The sequence below is a fragment of the Neopsephotus bourkii genome, unplaced genomic scaffold (assembly GCF_033783945.1).
Source record: "Neopsephotus bourkii isolate Nb327-2 ecotype Australia unplaced genomic scaffold, CSIRO-AGI_Nbou_v1 NB_873, whole genome shotgun sequence".
Lineage (NCBI taxonomy): Eukaryota > Metazoa > Chordata > Aves > Psittaciformes > Psittacidae > Neopsephotus > Neopsephotus bourkii.
The window spans coordinates 3,718,844-3,744,567 of record NW_026901367.1 but is presented as its reverse complement, the minus strand read 5'-3'; the positions used below and the strand labels follow the sequence as shown (position 1 = coordinate 3,744,567).

General features: G+C 44.4%; 1 protein-coding gene across 6 annotated transcripts in view; it reads right to left on the bottom strand.

Moving 5' to 3' along the window:
- Positions 1 to 25,724, bottom strand: part of SLC24A3 (solute carrier family 24 member 3) — a 181,061-nt gene that overhangs the window by 9,322 nt on the left and 146,015 nt on the right. For 4 of the 6 annotated variants that reach the window (XM_061356932.1, XM_061356933.1, XM_061356936.1 and 1 more), the window contains exon 16: positions 13,521 to 13,586. In XM_061356932.1, the coding sequence (XP_061212916.1) occupies positions 13,521 to 13,586 (66 nt within the window). Of the gene's footprint in view, positions 1 to 9,490; positions 12,190 to 13,520; positions 13,587 to 25,724 lie in introns of those variants that run through there. The other 2 variants (XM_061356934.1, XM_061356935.1) reach the window with 1 other exon arrangement.

The following is a 25,724-nucleotide window of genomic DNA, read 5'->3' as shown; positions in this document are numbered from 1 at the left end:
CAGTAGCTGTTACAAAGACAAAACCAAAGGTATTTTAGGCAAAGCAGCCAGTCCCAATTACAGACCTTTTCATGTAAGGATCTCAAGCCCTTCTTTCAGAGAAAGCATAATGGGAGGGGAGGTGAGCTGAAGCGTCCCAACCTTTTAATGCGGTGAGTCCTATCACCAAGGCAGGCTGAGATTTAGTAGGGAAGTTGCAGTCTCTGCTAGGCTGGTGCAGAGCATAAAAGCAGCACAAGTATTCCACTACTCCACAAACATGCCTTTTAACAAGCCCTTTCCACAGGTTTTCCACAGCTTTCTGTAATGGAAACTGGCTACATCAGAACTGTTATAATAGCATCTCCTCCTCATTATTATTCCAAGCATGACCAAAAATGTTATTCCAGGAATAACTTCAGAGGGAGGACTGGATCTCATAACTGTGGCTGTCAGTGGTGAATGGTCACAGGCACAGAATCCTTCCAGCTGGGAGAGTGACAATCAACTCCCACTACTACTCTGTTCCAGAAGACAGTAACTTCAGCACAGTGACTTCAGATCTGGATTGTTGTCACAGAGCAGCATTTGACTCCTCGTGTAAGAGCAGATAAAATCCCCTCAGTGTTTCTGTGTGGACTCCAACACGGCAGGTCAGAGGAGCCAGCCCACTCCTGCACCAACTACTGTGGTGCACATACCTTTACTGCAAAGACACATGAGAAGTGGCAGAGGGAAAAAAAAGTACAAACCCTCTTTTCTTTTTCCTTCACTCCCTAATTCAATGCTCAGGTCAAACGAGTGGTACAAAGTATTTACAGAACTATGCCAAAACTGAATAAACCATAGGGACTGTGACCCACAGGGGTGCTCGACTCCTGTGTCCAAGCACACCCTGACGTGTTGAGTTAGTATAAAGAGAGGATACTTTTATTGATAAACATTATATTGTTTTAGTGTAGATGTCTGACACATTATTAAATCAAATGACATTTAAAGTAATTCATTCTAATAAAACTTTTTGATATTCCATAGACAATAGTGCTGTGAATTTTGTTTATAGTCTAACACATTAAAAACACAGAAATACAAGTTTCTAATTTCATTGGTTACCAGCAAACAGAGAAAAACGCATGCTTTCATTTCTGTTAAATCTGTAACTTACACAGGCAAGTGGAACAGCTATGCATAGAAGACTATTCTACAACAAGTTGTAAAACAAACATAAAGAATGACCTTATAATACTTGTACAAGTATGACAAAACCATTGCAACTCATTTCAAAGGTAACAAATGTTTTGTCTGTGGCTCCACCATTTTAACACTTCTAAGCTGACTTTAAAAGTGATTTTGAGTAGAATTGCATTACTAGAAACCACTGATTATTTTGTTTTCAGTCTGGCTGTAAATGAACATACGTTACATGTGCATTTGCCCTCAGTTCCACCTGCATTTTTTTCTTTATGGTTAGAAGCGTCACAGGATTGTCCCACTCAGTGAAGAGGAACCAAGACAGCATCATTTGATCCCAAGTCGAATAAAAGGTGCTTGTACCGGTCACCTTTATTGCTGTGCTTCCTGCAGCTTTGATGCTGTGACTGTGCCAGAAAGTAGAAAACCCACCACACAAACAATGCAAGGAAATGTGTGCGGTTCCCTCACAGTCTGTTTTAGAACAAGCCATAGCAGGGGTTGCAAACTCACCTCAATCACAGGGCACTGGTGGGCAAAGCCCTTGCAAGGAAAAGAAAGCAAAGGGAAGCTTCTTGGGAGAGCCTGCACCCAGCAGCACCCACTACCCTTCGGGGGTGAGCGGGGACCCAGCACTGCTGAGAATCCAGCCATGGTTTTAGTTAATAAATGGGAGCTAATGAAAGCCTGGTCCAAAACATACTGGATGAGCCAGAGGAGGAAGATCGGTAGAGGGAACTTGCGCAGCATACCTGAGGAGGAAGGAACAGGTCTGTGTGCTGACCTGTTTGCTCTAGTGAAATCCCAGTTTACCAGTGCACGGATTCGCATTCCCAGGCTTTGCTGGGGTTGTAGCAGATGTGAACTTCACCCCACAGGGTTGCCTGCCACACCCCCATGTCTGTGACAAGATGAACCATGGGCTGGAGGAAGCACCAGTCCTGCCCCCCTACACATCTCCACTGGCTGAGCCTCATCAAGTGATTTCAGACTGCAGACAATGCTGCCTCCCACCCCACTCCCCCTGCTGATCCTCAAAAGCCAAACAAACACCTTCCTACCTTGGTTTCAGGCTTGAAAACAAACATTCAGTGTGAAGACAAACAAAATCTATCATCCCTTTAGTCATTTCTTACAGATGCTGCCTGCATTAAGGACCTAGTAATGATTCTCAGCTTTACCAGGACAAGTCAGTGAAGTCAATCTAGAACATTCAGTAAAACTTGTTCCCAAATCTTCAATGTATGGCAAAGGTAACTGTGTACCAGCTCATCCCCCAGGTACACACACTGTCGCTACCCATGTACACAACCATTTCTGTAACAGGTAAGATGCATACTTGTGAAGCTAGGATATGAATGGTGTGGAGGTAACGGTTTTGGCATCTCTCTCCCACTCTTCCTGATAAAGGCATGCAGTATTTCTCACCAGCAAGAAATACCTTTCATTAGAAGGGTGCAAGTTGTAAAGATACATAGCATTCAGGCAAACCTCTGTGTAAATGCAACCCCTGCAAAAGTTGCAGTATCCCAGTTACAGCTTTCTGTGATGCCATATCACTCATGTGAACTTGCTCTCCACAGCTGCTGGATAATTACAGAATCACGCTTTGTGTCCCTTGCTTCTGTCATCCATTAAAAAAATAAAACCTTAAGAACGAAGTTATTTCACAAACATTTTGCTTTGGCTTCTTTCAAGAACCTGTTGTAGTTCAAGTTCTGTGCTTGCTCATCCGACCCAAGCATTGTGCAATTTCACGATACAGCTCCGAGATGCAGAAACGTGTGTTGACTCCAGTGAGAGTTACTGGAAGAGAAGCACTGCAGCGAGAACGCAGGATGAAAAACTCTGCTCAGCTCTGGGCTTGACAGAACGTGGGACCTCACTTTATGCAAGTCTTGAACATCATAGGAACCTTTATGAAAGACTGATGCAGTACTCCATGCAATCAGCCTTTACTTTCCAATTCTTTTCTAATCTGAAAAGTCCCCCAGCTTTAAGATCTGATGAAACACGGGCTTGCCGTTCCCTCCCCCCAAAACAATGTCTGTAAAATGACTCCATCCCTGCTCCTGCATTTCCCAACAACAAGCCCTATTGTAATTCACACTGATATCAACGATGTGATAGTCTACAATGGAGATCTGCTGACCTACCCCAAACCAAACCAATGCAGTGGAAATAGGGAAGTACCACATACGTGAGTGGTTGCATCATTTTTACTGCAAGATTTCAAGGTGGAGATCCTGCCTGCTGTAAAGGGGAACCTCCCTGTCATAAAGCTGGGACAGTGTCAGCTTCACCCAAGCATTTGCTAGTGCATGACATCTGTTTGAAAGAGAGATCTTCACATTTAAGTCATTTACTGTTAAAGGGAGATGGGTAAAACCAGGCAGATTGATTCCTTACTGGAAGATTACTAAAAAATAAAAAACCCTAAAAATCCCCTAAACCACTTGTTGGTATCTTATGAAACATGAATCTTAATTCCTGCAAATGGTATCTCATGACAGTGATATTAAAACATTATGGTGCAATGAGTATTTGCTATTTATGTAGTTCTACTCTTACAGATCAAGAGGTGAGCATTGCAGAAGCATCTTTGGGTCTCTCAGTGTTCCTCAGCTTCTCGACTAATATAAGAAGCATCCAAGAAGACTTTGTTACTTTTTGTGGCCACTCAGAAGGGCAGTAGGATGCTTTTAATGGCTTGCTCCCTGATTCAGGAAAACCTGGCATTAGCTTTAGATGGGGACTGAAATCAGGTTCCTAAATCTTTTGCCAGCATGGGGAAAACCAGAGGCTCAGCTCTTCATGCATGATAAATAAATAAAACGTATAAATACTTCAGTGCAGAATCTCCCGACCCCCTCAATGTCTCGCACGTGCCTTTTTTTTTTCTTCTCAAAGCTGTCTTTATGTTCAGAAAATGCAACTGGCATTTCAAATGACAATAGTCACAATTAGAAGTAGTCCTGAATGTACAAAGATAAGCTGCTTAAGCTTTTGACTTGCTGTATTACAGATATGCAACTGCCATGCACCACTCAGAATACCCTGCTAACACAATGTGGAAACAAATAAAAACTAGTACCCTCTCTTGCATTTATAAATATGTGTGTCTAAGACTATTTTAAGTACTGATACACTTAGATTCTTAGCAGTTGCCATGATAGAGTCTTATTCTTACACAGATGGCAGCTGGTAACTACAGGGCTTCATTTTAATAACACTGGACATACTGGTAAGTCTGGATGCATATATATATATGTTGCTTGAATATAAATCTATATTCATTTTAAAAAAATAAGGCAAAAAAATCTGCCAATGACTTACATGAACTTCTGACAGAGTGCCTTCATAAAACCAGTATCAAACTGCCTGGCTTCAGAAAGTGTAAAAGGCTCAGGCCAGATCTATAATCACTTAATCAGATCAGTAATGTTTATTGTATGTGAGGGTCTTTGCCTAACCAGAACTGAGCTGGGTTGCACCCACTTCATTAATTTTGAGGCCACTATATAAAAAGTATCCTCATATGTGCAAATTTCCTTTTGAAGAGTCTTTTAAAAGCCATCCTATGAAGAATCTTCCCATGCAGAGTGTGATGGTTGGTTACTTCAATGGCTTGGCGCATTTAAAGGCAGAGAGCACTAGAACGAGATGTACTTCTAAGGCTGTAACAGCCAGTAAAGGAGATTTGCCTTCTTCTAGGGACTGTGTTCAGTTTCTGCAGCTGTGGTGTGGCAACCTACTTAGCCATCCTATAAAAAATTAACCCTTTCTCAATGTTGGCTGTCCTCAACAAAGTTAAAAAGTGACATGGATGCCAACACAGGACCAGGTCCTGCAAACTGTCTTTCATTACCAGAGAGCTGCCAAGAGTCATTCATCCTATTTACACACAAGTTGCACCAGGACTCAAAGTCAGGATGTAAAAGCCTATTTTTGTAATATAACTTTCAACTTAAAGTGCTGGCTGAAGAGCATCAGAGGGTCCTGGATGCGATCCTCCATACTTCACCATCTGCATGCCTACAGATGCAGTTGCATGAAGCTGGAATGTGGGAAAGAAATCCTACTGTGGTATCTTAGCCCATGGTTTGCAATGCAAAATTCTTTTTCCACCTCCTTCAATTGCAAACTGCAGCCTCAAATTCAAAAGATCCCACTCAAGCCCTGCGCACGCTCCGTGATGCCAAGAGCACACAGCAAAGGAACTGACCTGCACAGGGCAGGCAGAGGAACTGCCCAGCTCTGCTCCCTGCCCAGCAGGAGATGCTGAGAGGCACCTGCGCTGGTGTGTGCTGTGCACTGACTGCTGGACACCTCCAAGCAGGGTACAACCCCACCAGCAACTGCCCCAGGCTTGGCCTTGAGCCAAAACCCTTCTAACTCAGTTAAAACCCTCTTGCTTTCAACTTGAGGAAGCTCAGTATCAGGTCCCGTTTGTACAGGGGAGCTGCTAACATGGGCTCCTGTCTTCTAGAGGGACATACAGGCAAGCGATAGACCCCTGCAAGGCAAAAATCTGCTTTCCTAAATAGCATCAAAAGCAGAAACCTCAGCAGCTGACTCCCAGTGAACAGGCTATAAAACTTGCGCAAAGTCTTCTAAAAGTCACTTTCTAGATATGAACCCAAGGCATGTTCATTACAGGCTCACTGACCACGGAGGATTCTGCCCCTGCCAGGAGAACATTTTGCCTCAGTCGCGCCCTGAGAGAGCCCTCACTCCTAAACTGCACGTGCTGCTTTGTTGGGCACTTAAATAAACCCTCCTGATGCCAAAGAGCTGGATTCCCTAAACCAAATTTCTCTGCAGAACACTTCAGCATGTGCCCAGCTTCCAACAGATGGACCTCTACAAGACAAGGGATGTGCTTCAAGTTAGGCAAGGGCTCTGGTGCTTTCTGGACTTGCAGCTTAGGAGCCAGCCCAAACCAGTTTTTGGTTCTATGACTGTAGGGTAACCATGTACCTGTATGCTGATGGCATCACTTTTTGACAGGAATTACTACAACCAGTCTCCCTCAGACATCTGGTGGTTTGCGACCCTGAAATGACCCCACCAGTTGTATATAGATCTCACTGCACAAGTGCCGAGGTCTCTGTTTTTTCATTCCTAATGGCAAGAGTTACACACCTCTCTGATTACTAAAATCATACTTAATGTTACAGGCCTCTCTATCCACCAAACATTTCTACAGTTAACTCCTTCCAGAGCCAAATGCCCATCTCTACATGCAAGAAGTGAACAGAGCACTTGTGGCTGCCCCATCCCTTGCAGTGTTCAAGGCCAGGTTGGACACAGGGGCTGGGAGCAAGCTGCTCTAGTGGAAGGTGTCCCTGCCCGTGGCAGGGGTTGGAGCCAGAGGAGCTTTAAGATCCTCCCCTGCTCCAGTGCCTATTGGTAGACAACACTGACCAGAATTAAGGTAAGACTCAGTTCTAAGGAAAATCTGTGTTTCTGTTATGAAAAAGGAGCAAGTATCATTCCAAGCTATCAGGCAGGTGTATGCACCTGCAACCCCTTTCTATCATTACAGCATGAGATATCCACCAACAGGGGCTCCTCCGCTGGGAATCCAAGCTCCTTGCTTTCCATGCCAGGCATGCCAATGGAAATGCTCAATATTTGAGCAGATCTGCAATCAGCTACAACTGGCCTCATAGGTTCAGGCATAAGATGTTATGTTTTCCCTCAACTTGCAATAAGAAGGTTACGTTAAGCTGTTGCTGTGAAATTACCATGTTGACTTTGAGCACCATTCAAATCCTACCTGGCAGACAAAGATCATATTGACAAGATTTCTGCCAGGTCGTTTTGGTGTGGAAGGTTTAAAACTTGTTCTACGAGGCTATTACAAAAAGTAAAATAAAAAACTACCTAAACCATACCATGATAAAGTCATTTTAACTATAGAAATTTATTACAAATTGGTTGCTTTAAACAAACTGTGCTTTTCTAGACGCTTTCCTGAAATTAGATGCTTCTGCCCAAACTTGGATAACTTGGCCTAGGCTGTTTCAGGGTGGTGAAGAACAGATTTTCAGCCAAATTACATCCCCTGGTGCACAATGACATAAGCTGCCGTTTCCTCCCTCATTGCTTTCCCAAGAATAAAGAAAACTTTTCCAGAAGACACGGGTGTGCCCACACCTGAGGCTGGTTCTGGAGATTCAGCCAAACAAGTCAGAGCAGTCTGGGTGGAAGTATATACATATAGGAAATATGCTTCAGATTTGAGGCTACCAAGTGCTAACAGGATATTCACGTAAATTCCCTTGAAGGTGCCAAGCTGTATTAATAGTTCTTCATTTACCTCTTCACGTAAGAAAACAAAAAGCTCATTCATCTTCAAAAAAACAAAGTGCAACAGCCCTTTCCAGGGCTTTATGCTGCAAACACGTACACTGACCCTACGAAGCAGTCATTGGGGTTTTGCCATTGGTTTCAACAGAGGTCAACTTTCACTCAAGTCAGTGAAATACTGAGAACTCTCTTCCTTTAAGCACTGTTGTTGCTTCACCCATTTGGCATAGTCAAACTCTGCACCGCCTCAATTTTGAAGTGAATGAAGTCTTCAAATATTCAAACTTTCACCACTTTCCTTAAAAGCATGGCTTTAAACTGGTCTGGTTCAAGTTGGACAAACCTCATAGAGACATTCTTATCTGGATTTAAGTCTATTTTACACTAACTTAGAGTGGCTGCTGATCAAGTGAAACTTCAGGAATGTAAGGAAGATTTAAATCCAGCTGAGCATGGTCTACTGAGATTGACTGATCTATTTAAACAAGCTTAAAGCCTCAGTGGTGTAACTTTGAAATGGATAAACCTTTCACTACTGCATCTCTGTGAGCTTTATTTGAAAGGATTAAGGCTCCCTCCCAAAAACTGATATAAGAAACATTGGCCAATCAGCAGGAAGTCGTGGTTTTCTAAAAGGTTATTCAAGAATATTCAATCTACATTTTATCTCACAAATACAGTTACTTGGAAAAGGCAGATAAGAACTCCTGTTCTGACAGCAGACTGTTAAAAGTTACCCTCAGGTTGCCCCATCTGCATTGAACTTGTTTTTCTAAAACTAGATTGCTGTTTTACCTGATGCTTTTTGTCATGAAAAACCCAGTCGTGCATCTCTGAATGTTAAGAATGAGCATCTGTTTTCTCAGGCACTAACATCACAAATCTAAAGCATGCCGATCAGTTATTTCAATGACATAGCTGAGGACAGAAAGCAGAAAACAAAGCAGCCAGGTAGCATCACAGGAAAAAAACCCACAAATGATACTACTGGAAGGTTCCTCCCATGCACACATTTCAGGTTGGTGTCCCTGCTGTCAAAGGGAGGCCATCCACACCTCACGCAGAGTTGAAACTAGCAGAGGCTCACATCTAGAAATCAAGTCAAAGTCAGTGCTGCAGTGTGCTGCTCTGCACTGAGGAAAAGGCCCTTTCATCTTCCTTTGAAGCAATCATTAAGAATTGTCTGAAACAGCTGGGAACAGAAACAGCAAGAGCCAACTGGCCCAAGGCCAAGCGCAGCCGCAGACACGAAGGTGACCCTTGCTCTCAGAGCAACAGCAGCGCACAGGAATCCCAGTCACGTTCAAAGAACACAACCCAGCCCCAAACCCTGCTCCTCTCCAGAGCCCGGCTGTGCCTCTCCTGCCCCTTCCGCCAGCGCCGGCACAGCCCCTCCTGCCCCATGGCTCCGAGCAGGGCAGAGGGGAGCAGCTTCCCGCGCCGCAGCGGTGACCCCGTCACTGGGCAGCAACAGGCACTGCCCAACAGCTCGCAGGGAACTCAAGGCAGGTGCTGGCTGCCCCCTGTGCACAGCCTGCAGGGACCAGGATCTGATGTCGGGAGGAGAGAACGCCTCAGACCCAGTCCTCTCTGGAGAAAAGCTTTTGACCTGCACCATATTTGAGTGTAACTGTCTATGGGAGTTTTGGAGATGTCACACAGGAAGGATGCTAAAAATCGCTCAGGTGTTCTTGCTTTGCTGACGTTTCCACAGGCTTTGATTATGCTAAAAACATGATAGGTGCTGTCTTTTGGAGAAAAAACCAAAAATGCACACATTCACTTGGTCTATCCTCTTCCAAACCAGGTTTGAGATTTGGCTGTAAATCGTAAGCACATCTCACTAGAACTGTCAATATAGGAAGTGCTTATCAATTCATATATGGCACAGTAACGACAATTCAATGTACCTTTTGCTTCTGCTTAGAAACAACTTGCAGTACATTCCTGCACAACACACAAGTGTCAAAACAAGGTATTTCAGGTTTTACACACTATGCAAAGCTACGATACACTACAGTATTTAATGCACACCAATAGGAAAAGTTCCTAAAAAATACGCAGTTTTTGTGCCACGGGATAGGTAATGGCTATTTCGTAGAAATAGATCCAACTGGCTCCATTGGAGCAGCAGTATAAATATTAAAAATAGAAGTAACAATAGGCCCTGATGTGAAACTTCTCTCTTTTTTTGTTTTTCTCCCCCAAATCTGTCCCTCAAAGAAACACTCTGCTTAGGAGCAACTGCATCTTGCTACAAGAGTATAAGCTGTGTGTGGAGGGGTGTGGCCTTTAGGGACATGTGCCACATTGTTGCTAACACTGTTTGATTTAAGGAAGTATTTTAGGCATTTTAGTGGTTATTATTAATCTCATTGACAACAACAAAAAAAAACCTCAACAGCAACAATAAAAAACAACAGGAAAAGTACAGCGGGCTTCCTAATGCAAGAGGATTCCAGCGGGCACAGTGACAACAAGGCTGCTTGAACCACAGGCTGCAGAGCTCAGCAAGTAGCAACACAACTGTTTTCCAGAAAGAAAAATGGTGACGCAGGCATGTCATTGACTCTCCACTGCCTGTCCCTGGACCAGTACTGCTCCCTGCCAGGGATCATGAGCACACTTTGTCCACCGAGGCCAGCAGCACATAGCTTTTCCCACCAGATTTCCTCGACACATGCAGTGCAACAGGGGGCAGAACCTCCACAGGCTTAATGTCACAGAGAAGAGATTGGGTGCTGAGCTGAATGGAAACCACAGGGGGTAAATATTTCCATTTAGAGCACTTTGCCCAAACAAAATCAAACTGTAAAAGTCACTTCCAAAAGTGCAAATGAAATAAAACTTGGCTTTCTGTCTGTGAATGGGGCTCTCTTTGCCTTTTTGTTAGTTGGAGGTTTCTTCCCTGCTGTAGGTTAGGGTTTGGTGCAAGTTGTTAGTTAGGGGTTTTTTTTAACTTCCTTTTTTTTTTTTTACATAGTTTTCTGTACCTTTACTACCAATATTTGCCATTGTTTGTACCATAGACAAAAACATTCACCTAGCTGGTAGTATCTTAATACATTTCATAGCAGAACATATACAAGAAGAAAAAAACATACCAAATGAATCAGAAGTGATCAGTGCTTAAAGTAAATACAAGAGCCAGCACTGGCAAGAATCCACAGTATCAATAAAAATAAAGCTGTGATAGTGTTTCTCATGGGGTAGAATCTGCCTGCATATTAATACAGAATTATACAAAATCTAGCAGGGATATTGGAACAATGAACAGCTAAACTTTCACAATAACTTAGGATCTGTGAGAGAGTCTGCATTGAAGATATTCCACGTTTTAAAAAGTGCCATGTCTCTCTGTGTCTTCCTCCCTCCCAAAGGAGGGGCGATGAATCCACTTGATTTGTTACCAGGTAAGTTCAACTGCTTAAGACAACAAATATCTGGCCAGGTCCAGTGTATTCTTTAAAGAACGGCAAATTATGACTTCAGTAACTGTATCTGTGCAAAATATGCCTCTTTCCTTTTAAAGAAACCAGTGTCTGTAACTCAGAAAAGTTCCGACATTTACTTATCTCCTTCTCAGAACGAGTAAGACATGAACTATTGAATCCCCCCAAAACAAGAAATCTGATGGAGCAGAGAAAGTTTTGACCTTCCATTTCCATGTGCAGACCATTAAAACCCAGGACATTTCATCAGGGCTGGCAGTTGAACTATTGCTTGGAAATACCATGAACACCCTAGTAATAAAACTCCAATGTTGGTAATAAAATGGTAGCAATGTTTACCCTCCGAATCCGTGTCTACGTTGCATTCCTCATCATACCTGTACAAGTTTCATTATTTATGGTCAAAAGTCATTGTCTGTTGCCTTGACAATCTTCTTTTAAAATCCAGTAAATCCATTCATATGCTGAGTACCTTGAATTGTATTCCCATATTACAGTGCCCTGTGACCTTTGGATCATTACAGGAGGCTCAGCACACAGAAGGAGAAGATGCAAGAGAAGACCTTGATCTCTGGCAATTAAAAAACAGAACCAAAAGAACACCCTTCCCACCCCTCAACACCCCAGAACACAGTTTAAAAAAAGGAATAAGACAAAAAACAAACAAACAAAAAAAAATCCCATGATTCTCCTTGAAAATCAGCCCCTGTAGAATGTACCTCTTCTGCATTACAGCAGTAGTCTTAAGTCATAAATTAGATTAGTCTTCCATCAAATAACTTAAAAAGAAGAAATAATTGTAGCAGACCAGTTTTGCCTGGCTTGACGCCAGTTAGCAGCCAGTTCATCCCAGTCACACTGTTCAAAAACTGAGCTAGGAAATCACATGAATATTGAAAAAAATAATCTTCACATCGATGCAGGATTTGTCCAGGTTGCGGGGAGTCAGGGACAGGGCAGACCTAGATGGGGCCACAGGTCCTATGAACAGTGAGCAGGATATACGTCACGACTTGGAGGTGCACCGCGTTCAGGAGATGCCAGCCGTGGTTTGTATTGCACAGGTAAGAAGGAAGTTCCTCCCAGCAGTCTGCCACCTACATTAGTGATCTCTGCACATGGGCAAGTTCACAAAAGTGAAAACATTGAATTCTGTCATGATGGAGAAACACAGGAAGATGCCATAAAGGGAAAGGCACACACACCCTAGCTTCTTATCCAGTTTCCATTTGTTCATGTGGACTCCAAAAACCTACAATAAACACAGAGTAAGCCACCACAGCAGGAACATTTTGAGCAGAGGTAAATCCCCATCTCAATTACAGGACCACAAAGGTGACTTCACCGCTACTGATCATGGTCACCTGGAAGCAATCACAATGCAAGTACTGCAGCAGGTGAGCTGAAGACCACAGTTGAAGTAAATCAGAGTAGCCCCCTCACAGTCATTGAAGCCCCACTGACTTAGATCACTTTGAGCCCTGGCTCAAGCGCCTTATGTTTCTGCAATGAATTTAATTTTGACAAGAACAATCCCATTTAATTCAGAAAAGTTTTCAAAGGCCAGATCCCCTTTTCTTCACTCAAAATGCTTTATATGCCCCTCTGCATCTCAGTCTGGAGCCACAGAGTCTAAGGCTGTGCTCAGCTTTGCTTAGTTTGCTCTCACACAAACCTCCTGAAAAATTAAAGTCTTGTGTATGTGGGAACTGTGTTGGTGTGCAATGCCCAGGAAGACTCCAGGAGAACAAGAGAAGGCTGTGTGGAGACCTCATAGCAGCCTTCCAGTATCTGAAGGGGGCCTATAATGATGTTGGGGAGGAACTCTTCATTAGGGACTATAGTGATAGGACAAGGGGTAATGGGTTAAAACTTAAATAGGGGAAGTTTAGATTGGATATAAGGAAGAAGTTCTTTACTGTAAGGGTGGTGAGGCACTGGAATGGGTTGCCCAGGGAGGTTGTGAATGCTCCATCCCTGGCAGTGTTCAAGGCCAGGTTGGACAGAGCCTTGGGTGACATGATTTAGTGTGAGGTGTCCCTGCCCATGGCAGGGGGGTTGGAACTGGATGATCTTAAGGTCCTTTCCAACCCTAACTATTCTATGATTCTATGACTCCCCACAGCAGCTGGTCTCAAGATTTGGAAGATGTCACAGAAATTCTCCTTATAATTTCTAATCTGCTGTGCTGGACATGGGAAGGAACCATGAGGCACGGATTTCAAGAGGAACGCTGTCATGCCTAGGCACTATTTGTTCTGGCTGGTGTTGCAGTTCAAAAGGTTCTTACAGAGAGCCAAAGCAAACTGCACAGCATTCTGTCTACCTGTCCAACAGGAGAATGGGTCTCTTGGACTCATCCCATGAAAATACACAAATATGAGAGGCATCCTGTGACAGAGATAGCTACTGCAAAGTGCCAGATCAAGGTCTTAGGAAGTTTACAATAGGAATGACCATTCCTACCCCTCAACAACAGTTCTTGCAACCACTATTACAGCTGGAAGTGAGAAAAGAACAGATGAAGAAACAGTCTGTACAAATCACTCTTTGGAAAAGAAGAACAAAAGACTATATACATACTGTGACAAAAACAGATGCCAGCAGGAGACCGACAGAATAGATAAGTCCTCTGCTGTTTAACCGAATCTGTAAAAGAAGGAAGTTTATAAAACCATGTCATAATTAGAAGCAACAGTATTTCTCTCTGCTCATAATTCAGTAAAATCCTAAACTGCTGAGTTGCTGAACACTGGCTTGCAAGATCTAAGCACCAATTCAGACCCATTACATCACAGATTATTTTGCATGCTCCCTATTGCCAAAGAAAGTATTGATAGAATAGCATCCTTAGGAGCTGACAGCATCTCAAACTGTTTCACCTCACACAGGCTTTGTCATTTCTTATACTTATACATGATATACTTGTTATATCATGGAATTTTCTTTTTGGCACTTAACTCCCATGTGAATCCTGCAAGAATAAACAAGGCAAAGGAATTTTTGCATTCAGTCATCAATTACTGCTTCATCGTGGGTGAAAATAAACAAGGACACACACAGACATGTAATTTCTTCCCTACTCTTACTCATCTCAGTGAAGAAAACAAGTCAGTATTCTCACAGCCTGCACCCCAGCTGCTGCAGACCATTGCTATCAGCGCAGCAGGGCACACTAGCACAGGCTGAATGTAATCTAGCATGGAGGCAAATAGGGCAAAGTCATTTTATTGCCTGCAGGGCCGTGTAGAGATACCATCACTAAAGTACCAGACATACCACAGGCTTTGGTGAAGTCATCTCCATGGCAGGGCCGCGACTGCAGCCACTGTGCCAGCGGAGAACCAAAATACACGTTCAAAGCTGTGGAGCTATTTAACTGCTACTTTTAGAGGCTTTAGAGCCTAACCAAAGGCACTCACCTGCATCTTTAAACCCTAAATATATTTCAAAGCATTATTTTAAGCAACATAAACCTAGAGCTACATAGGAAGACTACAGTGAGTAAAGCACCTCTCCAACCCTGTTCCTCAGCTAGGATTGTGCTTTTCTCCAGTTTTCTGTTCTTCTCTTGAGGAGCCCAGTCGCTGCCCCTTTGGGTATTTTTGTACTATCTTCTCAGGCAGTATCACTTGCGGTATCGTAGAGAGAGCACTCAGAATCTCTCAAGGTATTTATGCAGGGGCTACTGTGTGAGGGATACTTCCTCCTAGTGAAGGTCATCTTCTCCAGGAAAGCATGAGGGCAGCTAGGAAGCTGCAGGGTGGGTGGCATGAGTGACTGAACTGTAAATATTTAGACCACTTAATATCGATTATCTTAAGGCTACCATAAGGTAACACCGCTTACTGTATTCTTCCCTATACCTTCTGTGCCATGAAACCCTACATAAAGTTGAGTTTCAACTAACAGTCATCAAAATCAATTACTATTTAAAAGTAAAATGACTACTCAACTTCCCTGGCAGAGATCAAATCTTAGCAAGAAATTATGTACAAGTATTTTTCAAGGATGCTTTAGAAAAGGACACTGCTATTGTTTGTCCAGTAGACTTTGATTCTCTGTAGTGCAGGTATATTTTCAGTCACACTACTCTGCTGCTGAGGTCAAACAGCAAAAGTAAGTACAGTGATCTTCCTTAGATGGGCTGGTATCCAGTTCTTAATTGCTCAGCTTGATCTACATTTGTCTACTAGGAAAAGCAAAAGCATCATTCCATTCCTGCAAATGATCTGCAGATGAGAAAATGGTTCCCATAATAAAAGCTTGTCCACCCCAAAGAATGTATTTTTTTTCTTTATAGCTGGATTTATCTCTTGGTTTTTGAACTGTTTTAGTCAAATAAACAATTCAAAGCTAAACCTCTGTGCTACCATATTATTTTCTCAACTGTTGTGGTTTAAATCCTGTCATCAAGTTAGCCACGCAGTTCACTCCCCCATTCCCCCGGCTCCCAGAGGGACGGGGAAGAGGATGGAAAGAATGTATCTTCCACAGGCTGAGACAAGAGCAGTCCAGTAACGAAGGTATAACACAAACCACACTACTGCTACCAAGAATAATAATGATAAGGGAAATAACAAGGGAAGAGAACACGATACCAACCGCCAACCAAGCCCGACCGAGCAGTGAGTGCCCTTCCAGGTAACTCCCAGTTACATCCTGGGCATGACGTGCTGTGGTATGGAATACCTCTTTGGTCAGTTTGGGTCAGGTGTCCTGTCTCTGCTTCCTCCCAGCTTCCTCTCCTCCCTGGCAGAGCATGAGGCTCACAAAGTCCTCGGCCAGACCAGACATTTGAGCAGTAACTAAAACCATCGGTGTTACCCAGGCCGAAAGTCAAAAACACAGCACCAGCTACTAAGAAGGTGAAAAAATGACTGCTACTGCTGAACCCAGGACATCAATACAGAGAATGTGTATCACTGGCCACTTTTCAGTGCTGCATCCTTCCGTTTAGACTATAAAGAAGCCTATTTGCACAAGAAGTGGTTATTGCTCATTCAGTGACAATCAGCACTACATGACTGCAAGAGTGCTGAGGCACTTGTATCACAGAGTCAGGAAAAACATCTCACCCAAATGTTCCCAAATCCAGAGTAATGATGTAGCTTCACTCCCCAAGACCAACTGAGGGGAGAGTCTGACTTCCACAGTCAAGGAAAGGGTTATTGGTTTTGACATTTTGCAAACCTGAGCCTGCAATGAACTCCATACACCCAGGATCCTCCATGCAAATTCATGCTGGGGACAAGGTCAAGCATGCTGCAAAAAGACAATCCTGGAAGGATTTCTCTTCTCTGCTGTACATGCTCAAGATTCAGAATGGCAATGTACTCCTGTACTTCCTATAAACTGTAGCAAACATGAATAGGTCTTGCACAGCCACTACACCCTGGAACTGTTACAGCATCTGTACTCACAATCCTCCCACCAATATGTTGCCCCCTGGGATTTGCTGATTTTCCTTCTTTACTAATTTTTGCCATCATAAAAAAGGCTCCAGCCATAATGGTCATTAATTCTTAAAGGTATTACAGGATTTCTTTGGGGCTGTCTGCATGTGAAGGTGAAAAATGTGATGATCCCACTGTCAATATAAACTGCAGGTTGGAAGCTGTGGACAGGAGGGAATGTATTTTTGCAGATGTCTCTAAGGCCTTTTATCAGTCCTGAACAAACCTCAAAGTTATGCTGAAATAAGAGCTGCTCTTGGGATGAGGACAAGTCAGGTTCTGACCCAGGAAACCTTTTTCTTTGATACCTCACAGCACATTTCCTGTTACACTAAGAAGTCAGGATAAGCTAAAACAGGGGGAATTCAGGTTAGATATAAGGAAAAACTCTTTACTGTGAAGGTGCTGAGGCACTGGCACAAGTTGTCCAAAGAATGCTCCATCCCTGGCAGTGTTCAAGGCCGGTTTGGACAGAGCCTTGGGCAACATGGCCTATTGTGAGGCTAGATTTCCATTTTAGTTATTCTAAAATGCAAAAAAAGCTCCCAACCTAACTCTGTGTGACTAAAATACAAAATGAAAGGCACCTTCTCTGCTACCCGTATGAGCAGCAGCTGGCAGGAAAGGCAGATACTAGTTTACAAAAATTCCTGTCTGGATTTTGGTCAGAAATTCTGTTTGACCAGTGCCGGTATCTGTAAAAACTGTCAGCGTAAAATACATCAATCGGAAAGGAATCTACAGGAAAAAGAAGCAAATGAAGCAGCTGGAATTATTTTAGCATGGAAAATGTCTGAATTCAATCTAAAATGCAGACACTGCTTCTCAGTTAGATCATTAGCCTCCATAAAACTGGCATTTCAAATGAAGACTATTCCAAAGGCCTCTGTGTCGAATTTGCTGAGGACAGTGCTTCCAAAGAGCGATGTTTGGGGCTGCCTGCTTTGGACTATCTGCAAGGTTCCTCTTTGGAGGTCATTCAGGGGAACAAAAGTTGCTATTAAGGACTATTTAAAACTAGAAAGTGTATGATAATTATTTATAACACTGATCCCACACGGGCAAAGAAAATGTGGCAACCCCACTTTCAGCAGCCTGAGCACTGATTTTCCTTTGCAGTAGTATTGCATTAAAACACTGGAGTTTCACCCCAGGTTAACAGTTCTCGACTCAGGCTTAACTACCACTGTGTCTGGCCAGGGATCTAGCCTAGCCCCTACTGTTGAGTAAAGCAACTAACTAGTAATGAACCAAAATAACAAGAACTTTCCTTTATGAAACTTGACTATTCCCATCGAAAGACAGCATTTCCAGGGCAGGGGAAGATGTTTTCTAATGCAGTTGTCACTTCCCAATGCTTTTTGCTCTGCAAGCAACTGGGATGTTTATTAGGGTCGTTGCCTAATACCTCACTCTGCCACAGGACAGAAGGCTTAAAACCTCACCATGTACATAGCAAAGGGTGGTTTCCCTCAGCGAGCAAATGTTACTTGTGGAATGCACTTTGTCAGGAAGCTCATTTGGCTGAACTGGATATGTATCACAGCTGGACTTTCTGGAAGAAAAAGTGCAACTCCTTAGCTAAAAAACCTTGTTGGTGAGCTCAAAGCACTATAAAAGCTGAGCAGAATTCCAGACATTTCCACTGTGGCTCAGGAGGTGAGGCATACGTGGCAGCACCCTGCTGTGCCATGCAGCAGGCAGAAAAGGTATAGAAGAGGACCAAAACCACAGGTGAGAAGGGCTATAAACCAGTGAGAAGCAAATGAAAACCAACAGAAAGACAGTTGGAACAAACCAGCATTGATGTAAGCCTGTCCCCAAATCAGATTTGCTCTGGAACAGCTGGGAGATAGATTCCATGGATGGGTGCGGGGTGTAATTCCAGATGCACTGGACTTGCAGTGGACATGCTGTGGAGTTACTCTTATGTGCACACAAATACTCCACTTAACTTGGCTTGCTGCTTATGCACGGAACCCCTGTGGCTGGTGTGTGCAGCCAGTCCAGCTGTGTCTCATGAACTGCTTTTCCGGCACGTGCAGTGAGTCTGACCCCACCAGCCTTTTGCACATGTGGAGAATGGCATACGTTCAGGCACCACTCCCAGGGTCTCTAGGCTATTTAAGACAGCCCTGGAGCAAGCTGACTTATAGCAGTAAGAAATCTCCCTCATTGTAGATACAATTCCTGTTTAAATGTGTTGCCCAGATACCTCTCCCTGTAAATGTTCTTGGACTAACTAACCTGAAGGATCCTTTCTGCTTCTGCATTTGATTTTGGACTACCTGCTGCTGTTTCACAGATTGCCCGTAAGTCTACAGCTCTGGAAACACAGTTTTAACTGACAAACTGTTCCCACTTCTCTGGTTACCACTGTTGCCTGCTCTATTTCTTATTGTCACTCCTAACTGTGAGCACAGGAGCTCAGAAGGTTTTGAAATTTGGCACAAAAACTTAAGAAAAATGAATCCTTGATTTGCCAAAGCAGGGTAGAAATCAGAGAAGCAGCAGACAACTGGCATCTCCTGCAAGAGGCAATAGGCTTTCTCAGGGTATGTGACAATGCACAAGCCCAGGGAAAAAGAGATGGCAAAACATTCAAAACTTACAGTAAGGGAGGAGATAATTTCAGTTTTTATCAAAGAGCAGAAAAAGGGCCTCAACAGGAATCTTCTTATTGACAGAAGGAAAAACTCATTCTCTGTTTGTTTAAGAATAGGAAATGCTTCTTTCCCAGGAGAAAACTGTCTGCAGACGAAGCATTCCCTCATACTGCAAGGAGGAAAAATTAACATTCTTAAGCTCCCCTTTGAGGTTTGGCTTGTACCTAGTGGCTGAAACAAGCCAGAAGAACACTGTGTTTTGACTAGTCACACATGAAGGGTTTAGAAGTTCAGTCTGCTCTGTCTTAATTTGAACTGAGGCAACTCCCTGCTTCTTGTGCAGCAAATGCAAAGCTGCCACCAGCTCCAGCTATTCCTATGCAGCTCCTTCAGGCAATACAGGATTGAGGCTGGAACTGAACAGCAGAGGAAAACCAATGGAAACTAAATAAAAGTGATTCCATTTGTTAGTTCTTTTCTAGCAGTTGCTGAAGGGAAAATAAGGAGCTATTCCAAAACCCAAACTGGTTTTGCTCCAGGGTCTAAATACAGAAACACAGAATCATAGAATCACAGAATAGTTAGGGTTGGAAAGGACCTTAAGATCAACAAGTTCCAACCCCCCTGCCATGGGCAGGGACACCTCACACTAAATCATGCCACCCAAGGCTCTGTCCAACCTGGCCTTGAACACTGCCAGGGATGGAGCATTCACAACCTCCCTGGGCAACCCATTCCAGTGCCTCACCACCCTAACAGCAAAGAATTTCCTCCTTATATCCAATCTAAACTTCCCCTGTTTAAGTTTTAACCCATTACCCCTTGTCCTATCACTACAGTCCCTAATGAAGAGTCCATCCCCAGCATCCCTATAGACCCCCTTCAGATACTGGAAGGCTGCTCTGAGGTCTCCACGCAGCCTTCTCTTCTCCAGGCTGAATAGCCCCAACTTTCTCAGCCTGTCTCCATACAGGAGGTGCTCCAGTCCCCTGATCATCCTCGTGGCCTCCTCTGGACTTGTTCCAACAGTTCCATGTCCTTTTTATGTTGAGGACACCAGAACTGCACACAATACTCCAGGGGAGGTCTCACGAGAGCAGAGTAGAGGGGCAGGATCACCTCCTTCGCCCTGCTGGTCACTCCTTTTGATGCAGCCCAGGATACGGTTGCTTTCTGGGCTGCGAGCGCACACTGAAGCCAGCTCATGTTCATTTTCTCATTCACCAGCACCCCCAAGTCCTTCTCCTTGGGCTGCTCTGAATCTCTTCTCTGCCCAGCCTGTAGCTGTGCCTGGGATTGCTCTGACCCAGGTGTAGGACCTTGCACTCGCCATGGTTAAACTTCATGAGGTTGGCATCAGCCCACCTCACAAGCGTGTCCAGGTCCCTCTGGATGGCATTCCTTCCCTCCAGCGCATCAACCCAACCACACAGCTTGGTGTCATCGGCAAACTTGCTGAGGGCGCACTCAATCCCACTGTCCATGTCACCAACAAAGATGTTAAACAAGACCGGTCCCAACACTGATCCCTGAGGGACACCACTCATTACAGGTCTCCAGCTGGACATTGAGCCATTGACCACAACTCTTTGTGTGTGGCCATCCAGCCAGTTCTTTATCCACCGAGTGGTCCATCCATCAAATTGATGTATCTCCAGTTTAGAGACAAGGATGTTGTGTGGGACAGTGTCGAACGCTTTGCACAAATCCAGGTAGATGACATCAACTGCTCTACCCCTCTCCATCAGTTCCACAGCCCCATCATAGAAGGCCACCAAATTGGTCAGGCAGGATTTCCCCTTAGTGAAGCCATGCTGGCTGTCACCAAGCACCTTGTTGTTTTTCATGTGCCTTAGCATGCCTTCCAGGAGAATCTGCTTCAAGATGTTGCCAGGCACAGAGGTGAGACTGAGTAGTCTGTAATTCCCCGGGTCATCCATTTCCCCTTCTTGAAAATGGGGCTTGTATTTCCCTTTTTCCAGTCATCAGGAACTTCACTTGACTGCCATGATTTTTCAGGTATGATGGACTCTGGCTTAGCAACTTCATTTGCCAGCTCCTTCAGGACCCATGGATGGATTTCAGCAGGTCCCATGGACTTGTGTACATTCAGGTTCTTAAGATGGTCTTGAACCAGATCTCTCCTACAGTGGGCCCAAGGTCTTCATTCTCACAGTCCCTGAGTCTGCCTTCCAAATAAGTGAAATTACTTCATTCAGGAATATCAAAAAGACTCTGTTATTTTTCCAGTCCCTTGGCTGAAAATGCTGCAGGTCCTCTGTCTTTCTGGGGATCTTTTTCTTGCAGTGTTCCTGCCTTGCAACGGAAATTCGTTGTAAATCCTGCATTCCCCAGGTCTTGCCAAGAGACAGCTGTCTCAAGACCTGAAGCATCGCGTATGTGCTGCATTCCTGCATGCTTTCTTCTTGGACGTTTTTTGAGACTCCTAAGAAAACATTCTTTTTTGCTCTGTATCACACAACTCATGTTGCAGAGGGTACATGACCTGGAACATGCAACATGGAGTGTTGCACATGGATACTCAAACTGTTAAGCAATAAATGCAAGGGTTATGGTTGGAGAGTACTCCTGCATTGTTAGCAAGGCACAAAGCACTTTTGCTGTAGACACTTCTCCTCTGTCTACTACAGTATAATCATACCAGTACCCGCACCATGAAACCAGGGAGCAAATGCACTCAATACATGCAAACTATTCCAGGAAGTTGGAGGGACTAGTTCCTAGCTTCAGCATGCACCTGCTGCTATGCCTATCCACAGGTTTTGGGGATCAGCCAATAAATGAATCCATTAATAGCTGACAAGCTGCATACTGTTGCTGCAGTGATACCAGCATATCAGGTTGTTAATGTGACAGCCAGAAAAGAGTGGCTCCCCGGAGCAGGAGGAGGAATAACATCTACAGAAGTGAAGAGTAATATTGTGAGAAGCAGAGACCCCTGCAGAAACTCAGTCACCACCCTGCTGCTATCCTCAACCTTAATGTTTGGCCCTATGAGTGGCAGATCTGTTGAACCTATCCTCCCTCCCCCCTCAGAGGATCTGAGGTACAGTATAGGCAGGGAACACACACACAGATGTTGGCTGTGAGGACATGAAGTCATGCTTTGTCCTAATATCATGAGATTCATCATACTGCCTTGGAATTAAAACAGTGAATAGCAAACTGGTCAGGGAGCAGCGAAGCAGTGACGCTTCCTGTTTCAGTGTCTGTTTCTCGAGTGTCTGCTTCCCTCTGGATTCTCTGATGTCTAACAAGACTCACACTGGGGGTTACTCCTCCTTCCAGCTGCCTGTTTGTGTGAAAGGAATGCAATATCTCTAAGACTTCTACCTTACTGCTGGAGCACCTCCTGTATGAAGACAGGCTGAGAAAGTTGGGGCTGTTGAGCCTGGAGAAGAGAAGGCTGCGTGGAGACCTCAGAGGAGCCTTCCAGTATCTGAAGGGGGCTACAAGGATGCTGGAGAGGGAATCTTCATCAGGGACTGTAGTGACAGGACAAGAGGTGATGGATTCAAACTAAAATAGGGGAAATTCAAGTTAGATATAAGGCAGCAGTTCTTTACTGTAAGGGTGGTGAGGCACTGGAATGGGTTGCCCAAGGAAGTTGTGAATGCTCCAACCCTGGCAGTGTTCAAGGCCAGGCTGGATGGAGTCTTGGGTGACATGGTTTAGAGTGAGCTGTCCAGGAAGGTTGGAACTGCATGATCTGAAAGTCTTTTCCAATCCTAACTATTCTATGATTCTAAATTTTGCTGCAACTGGCTGAAGTTACCAGGCAGAGGAGTGATGGATAAACATATAACTATACTCCCAAATGCTGATGTGAACAAATGAACTTTATCCTTAGGCTAAAAATTCCTGTTCTCTAAACCACTCCTGGCTGATGTCTGGTTTACAGTGCCTTATCCAAAAAAAAAAAAAAAAAACTATTCCAGAGGGAAGCAATTGGATGGAAGCTGCAGAGCAAATGTCCTTCCACTCTGGATTTGCCAGAGCCACTGGGGAAGGATGCTTGCAGGATTAGACAGTCAGCAACATGTCCAAGACTCAGAGATGGAAGAGATGAGAAAGCAGACTCTTTCAAAGGTCAAGAGGGATGCTGTTTTTTCTCCGAAAGTCCTGCTGGCATGCTACATTAGCTGTGGTTGATGACAGAAGGTCAGAGCTGCAGCAGGAGAGTGTCCAAGTGACCTCTGAGTAGTGGTAATGGAAGCTCCAGTGGGAAATACAGAGGAAGGCAGAGTTAGTGCCTTGACACTGGGTGTCCAGAAACAACACTGACTATTAAAAAACATATAGTTGGATTAGAGACTAGACATTGTAGAAACAGAAGGGATCTGATCTGGAAGCTGTTTGATATTGACTGGATCTGCCTTTCAATGGGAAAAGTGCCAGTGGCCTGGCCCAAACCAAGAACTATGGGACTGACAACTGAGTTGATGGCAAAGGCTGAGGGCAGAGGAGGACCTTTTCTTCCTTGCAGCAACACTAACATTTTCCTGGAGAAACATCAGATGGTGCATTCTCTGTCTTGGTTTGGACTGACAGCACTGGAAGGAAAAGAATAAGAATCCAGTATTGCCCACTGAGGATCACACTGAGACACCGGCTTGTGGTAACAGATAACACAGGGAGGCAGGGTGAAGGGTACTGGAAACCAGAACTGGAAACCCCATACAGGGGTTTTTGCAAAGCACTGCCCGGCGTGCCAGCTTCCTACATCACGTAATTTTCAGGCTGGGACTGTGACTGCCCTGCAGCCTCCACTTATAGGATACCTACATCTGCAGGAAAATGTTTCATTCAGAGTAGGAAAACAGAAGAAGGGGAACTTCCTTCTTGAAAACTGGTGACAGATGCTACCAAGGTGAAGCCTGAGAAGCAAAAGATGGTTTTCCCTTACTTTCTTGCAGTAAACTAAAGCTGAAACATCCATCAACAATGGGCCTGGGAAAGGGGCAGTCCGAAGTGGGAGATGCACTTAATCAAAATTATTATGATTAGGAACCCAGTACCAGGACGTATCTCAAGATTCATAGTTTATTTCCAGTTCTGCCACTTACCTATTGTGTGACCTCCAGCAACTCCATTAGTTTCTTCTTGACAGGTCTTCTCTTGCTCTTTTCCTGTCTTATCTACTAGATCACAAGCTGTATTTTTCCCTCAGGCATGACCTCACAGACCAAACTTGTTTAAACAAGATGTCCTGATTCTGCATGGGGCTTCCTGAGTTTGCTGCCACACGTATAAGAGAACTACGCATGAACAGGGACCTCACTTTCAATACACTGATGTCTTGCAACCAGCCACAGGCTTGCAGGCTGTGTCTCTGCTTAGTTCAAATGAAAACACACCATCTGTAAAATGGGCTCTGCCTACAGGGAGTTTAAGGAAGGCTCAAACAGAAGCTCATCCTACAAAGAGTGCTATAGCAGCTGAAAGCACCATTAGCAGTGAGACTGCTCTTCACATTCAGAATGAAACTCCATAAATCGTCTAGTTGGGAGCAGCTGCTTGGCTGGTTAATGTGTGAAGCCACTTTACTGCATGTGCCTGAGAAAGTTCAGAACGGGCACAATCACAGCACACCACACTGCCACACGCATGTGTACACCACAGCCCAGGGGCAACAAGGGGAAAGAGAGCAGATCCTCTTCTCCATTTCTGGCATGTTGCTGCTCCAGACTCTGGTGGGCAGTTTCCCAGCTGGAGTGAAAGAATCAATTTTACTCTGACTCCTATGAAAAGCAATTCTAATCCCTTTGTACAAGAAGTAAATGAAGAATCTTATGATCACTATTAGAGGGGCCCTGCCTCCAGCCAGGCGAAGGAGAGGAACAACTGGGTTTACCTGATGGTGTAGATCAGATGGGCTGGTACACCAGTGCCATAGGAGTATAAGGCTCTATTAGATACTAGTGAACAGTGTACCCTGATGTCATCGAAGGGCAGAACCCATTTCTATTTCTGGAGTGACAGGGGGATCACAACAGCTGCCTGCACTGGAGGCTGCAATCAGCCTGACTGGGAAGGACTGGAAGAAGCTCCCCATTGCAACTGGCCTAGAGGATCCATGCATCCTTGGCACAGAGTATCTCAGGAGAGAGTACTTCAAAGACCCAGAAGCTACTGATGGGCTTTTGGCAGAACTGCCTTGGAGATGGAGGAAGTTAAGCAGCTGTCCGCCTTGCCTGGTCTCTCAGAGGATCATTCTGTTATGGGGTTGCTGAAGGTCGAAGAACAACAAGTGCCAATCGTGACCACAACAGTGCACCGGCAGCAATATCGCACCAACCGGGACTCCCTGATTCCCATCCATGAGCTTATCCGTAGATTGGAGAGCCAAGAAGTGATCAGCAGGACCTGCTCACCCATATGGCCTGTGTGAAAGTCTAATGGAGAGCACAGGCTATCGTGGCTTGAATGAAGTCACACCACCACTGAGTGCTGCTGTACCGGACATGCTAGAGCTTCATTACAAACTGGAGTCAAAGGCAGCCAAGTGGTATGCCACAACTGATATTGCCAGTGCATTTTGCTCAATCCCTCTGGCAGCAGAGTGCAGGCCACAGTTCACTTTTACTTGTAGGGGCATCCAGTACAGTTGGAATCCACTGTCCCAGGGTGGAAACGCAGCCCTACCATCTGCCATGGACTGATACAGACTGCACTGGAACAGGGGCAAGCTCCAGAACACCTGC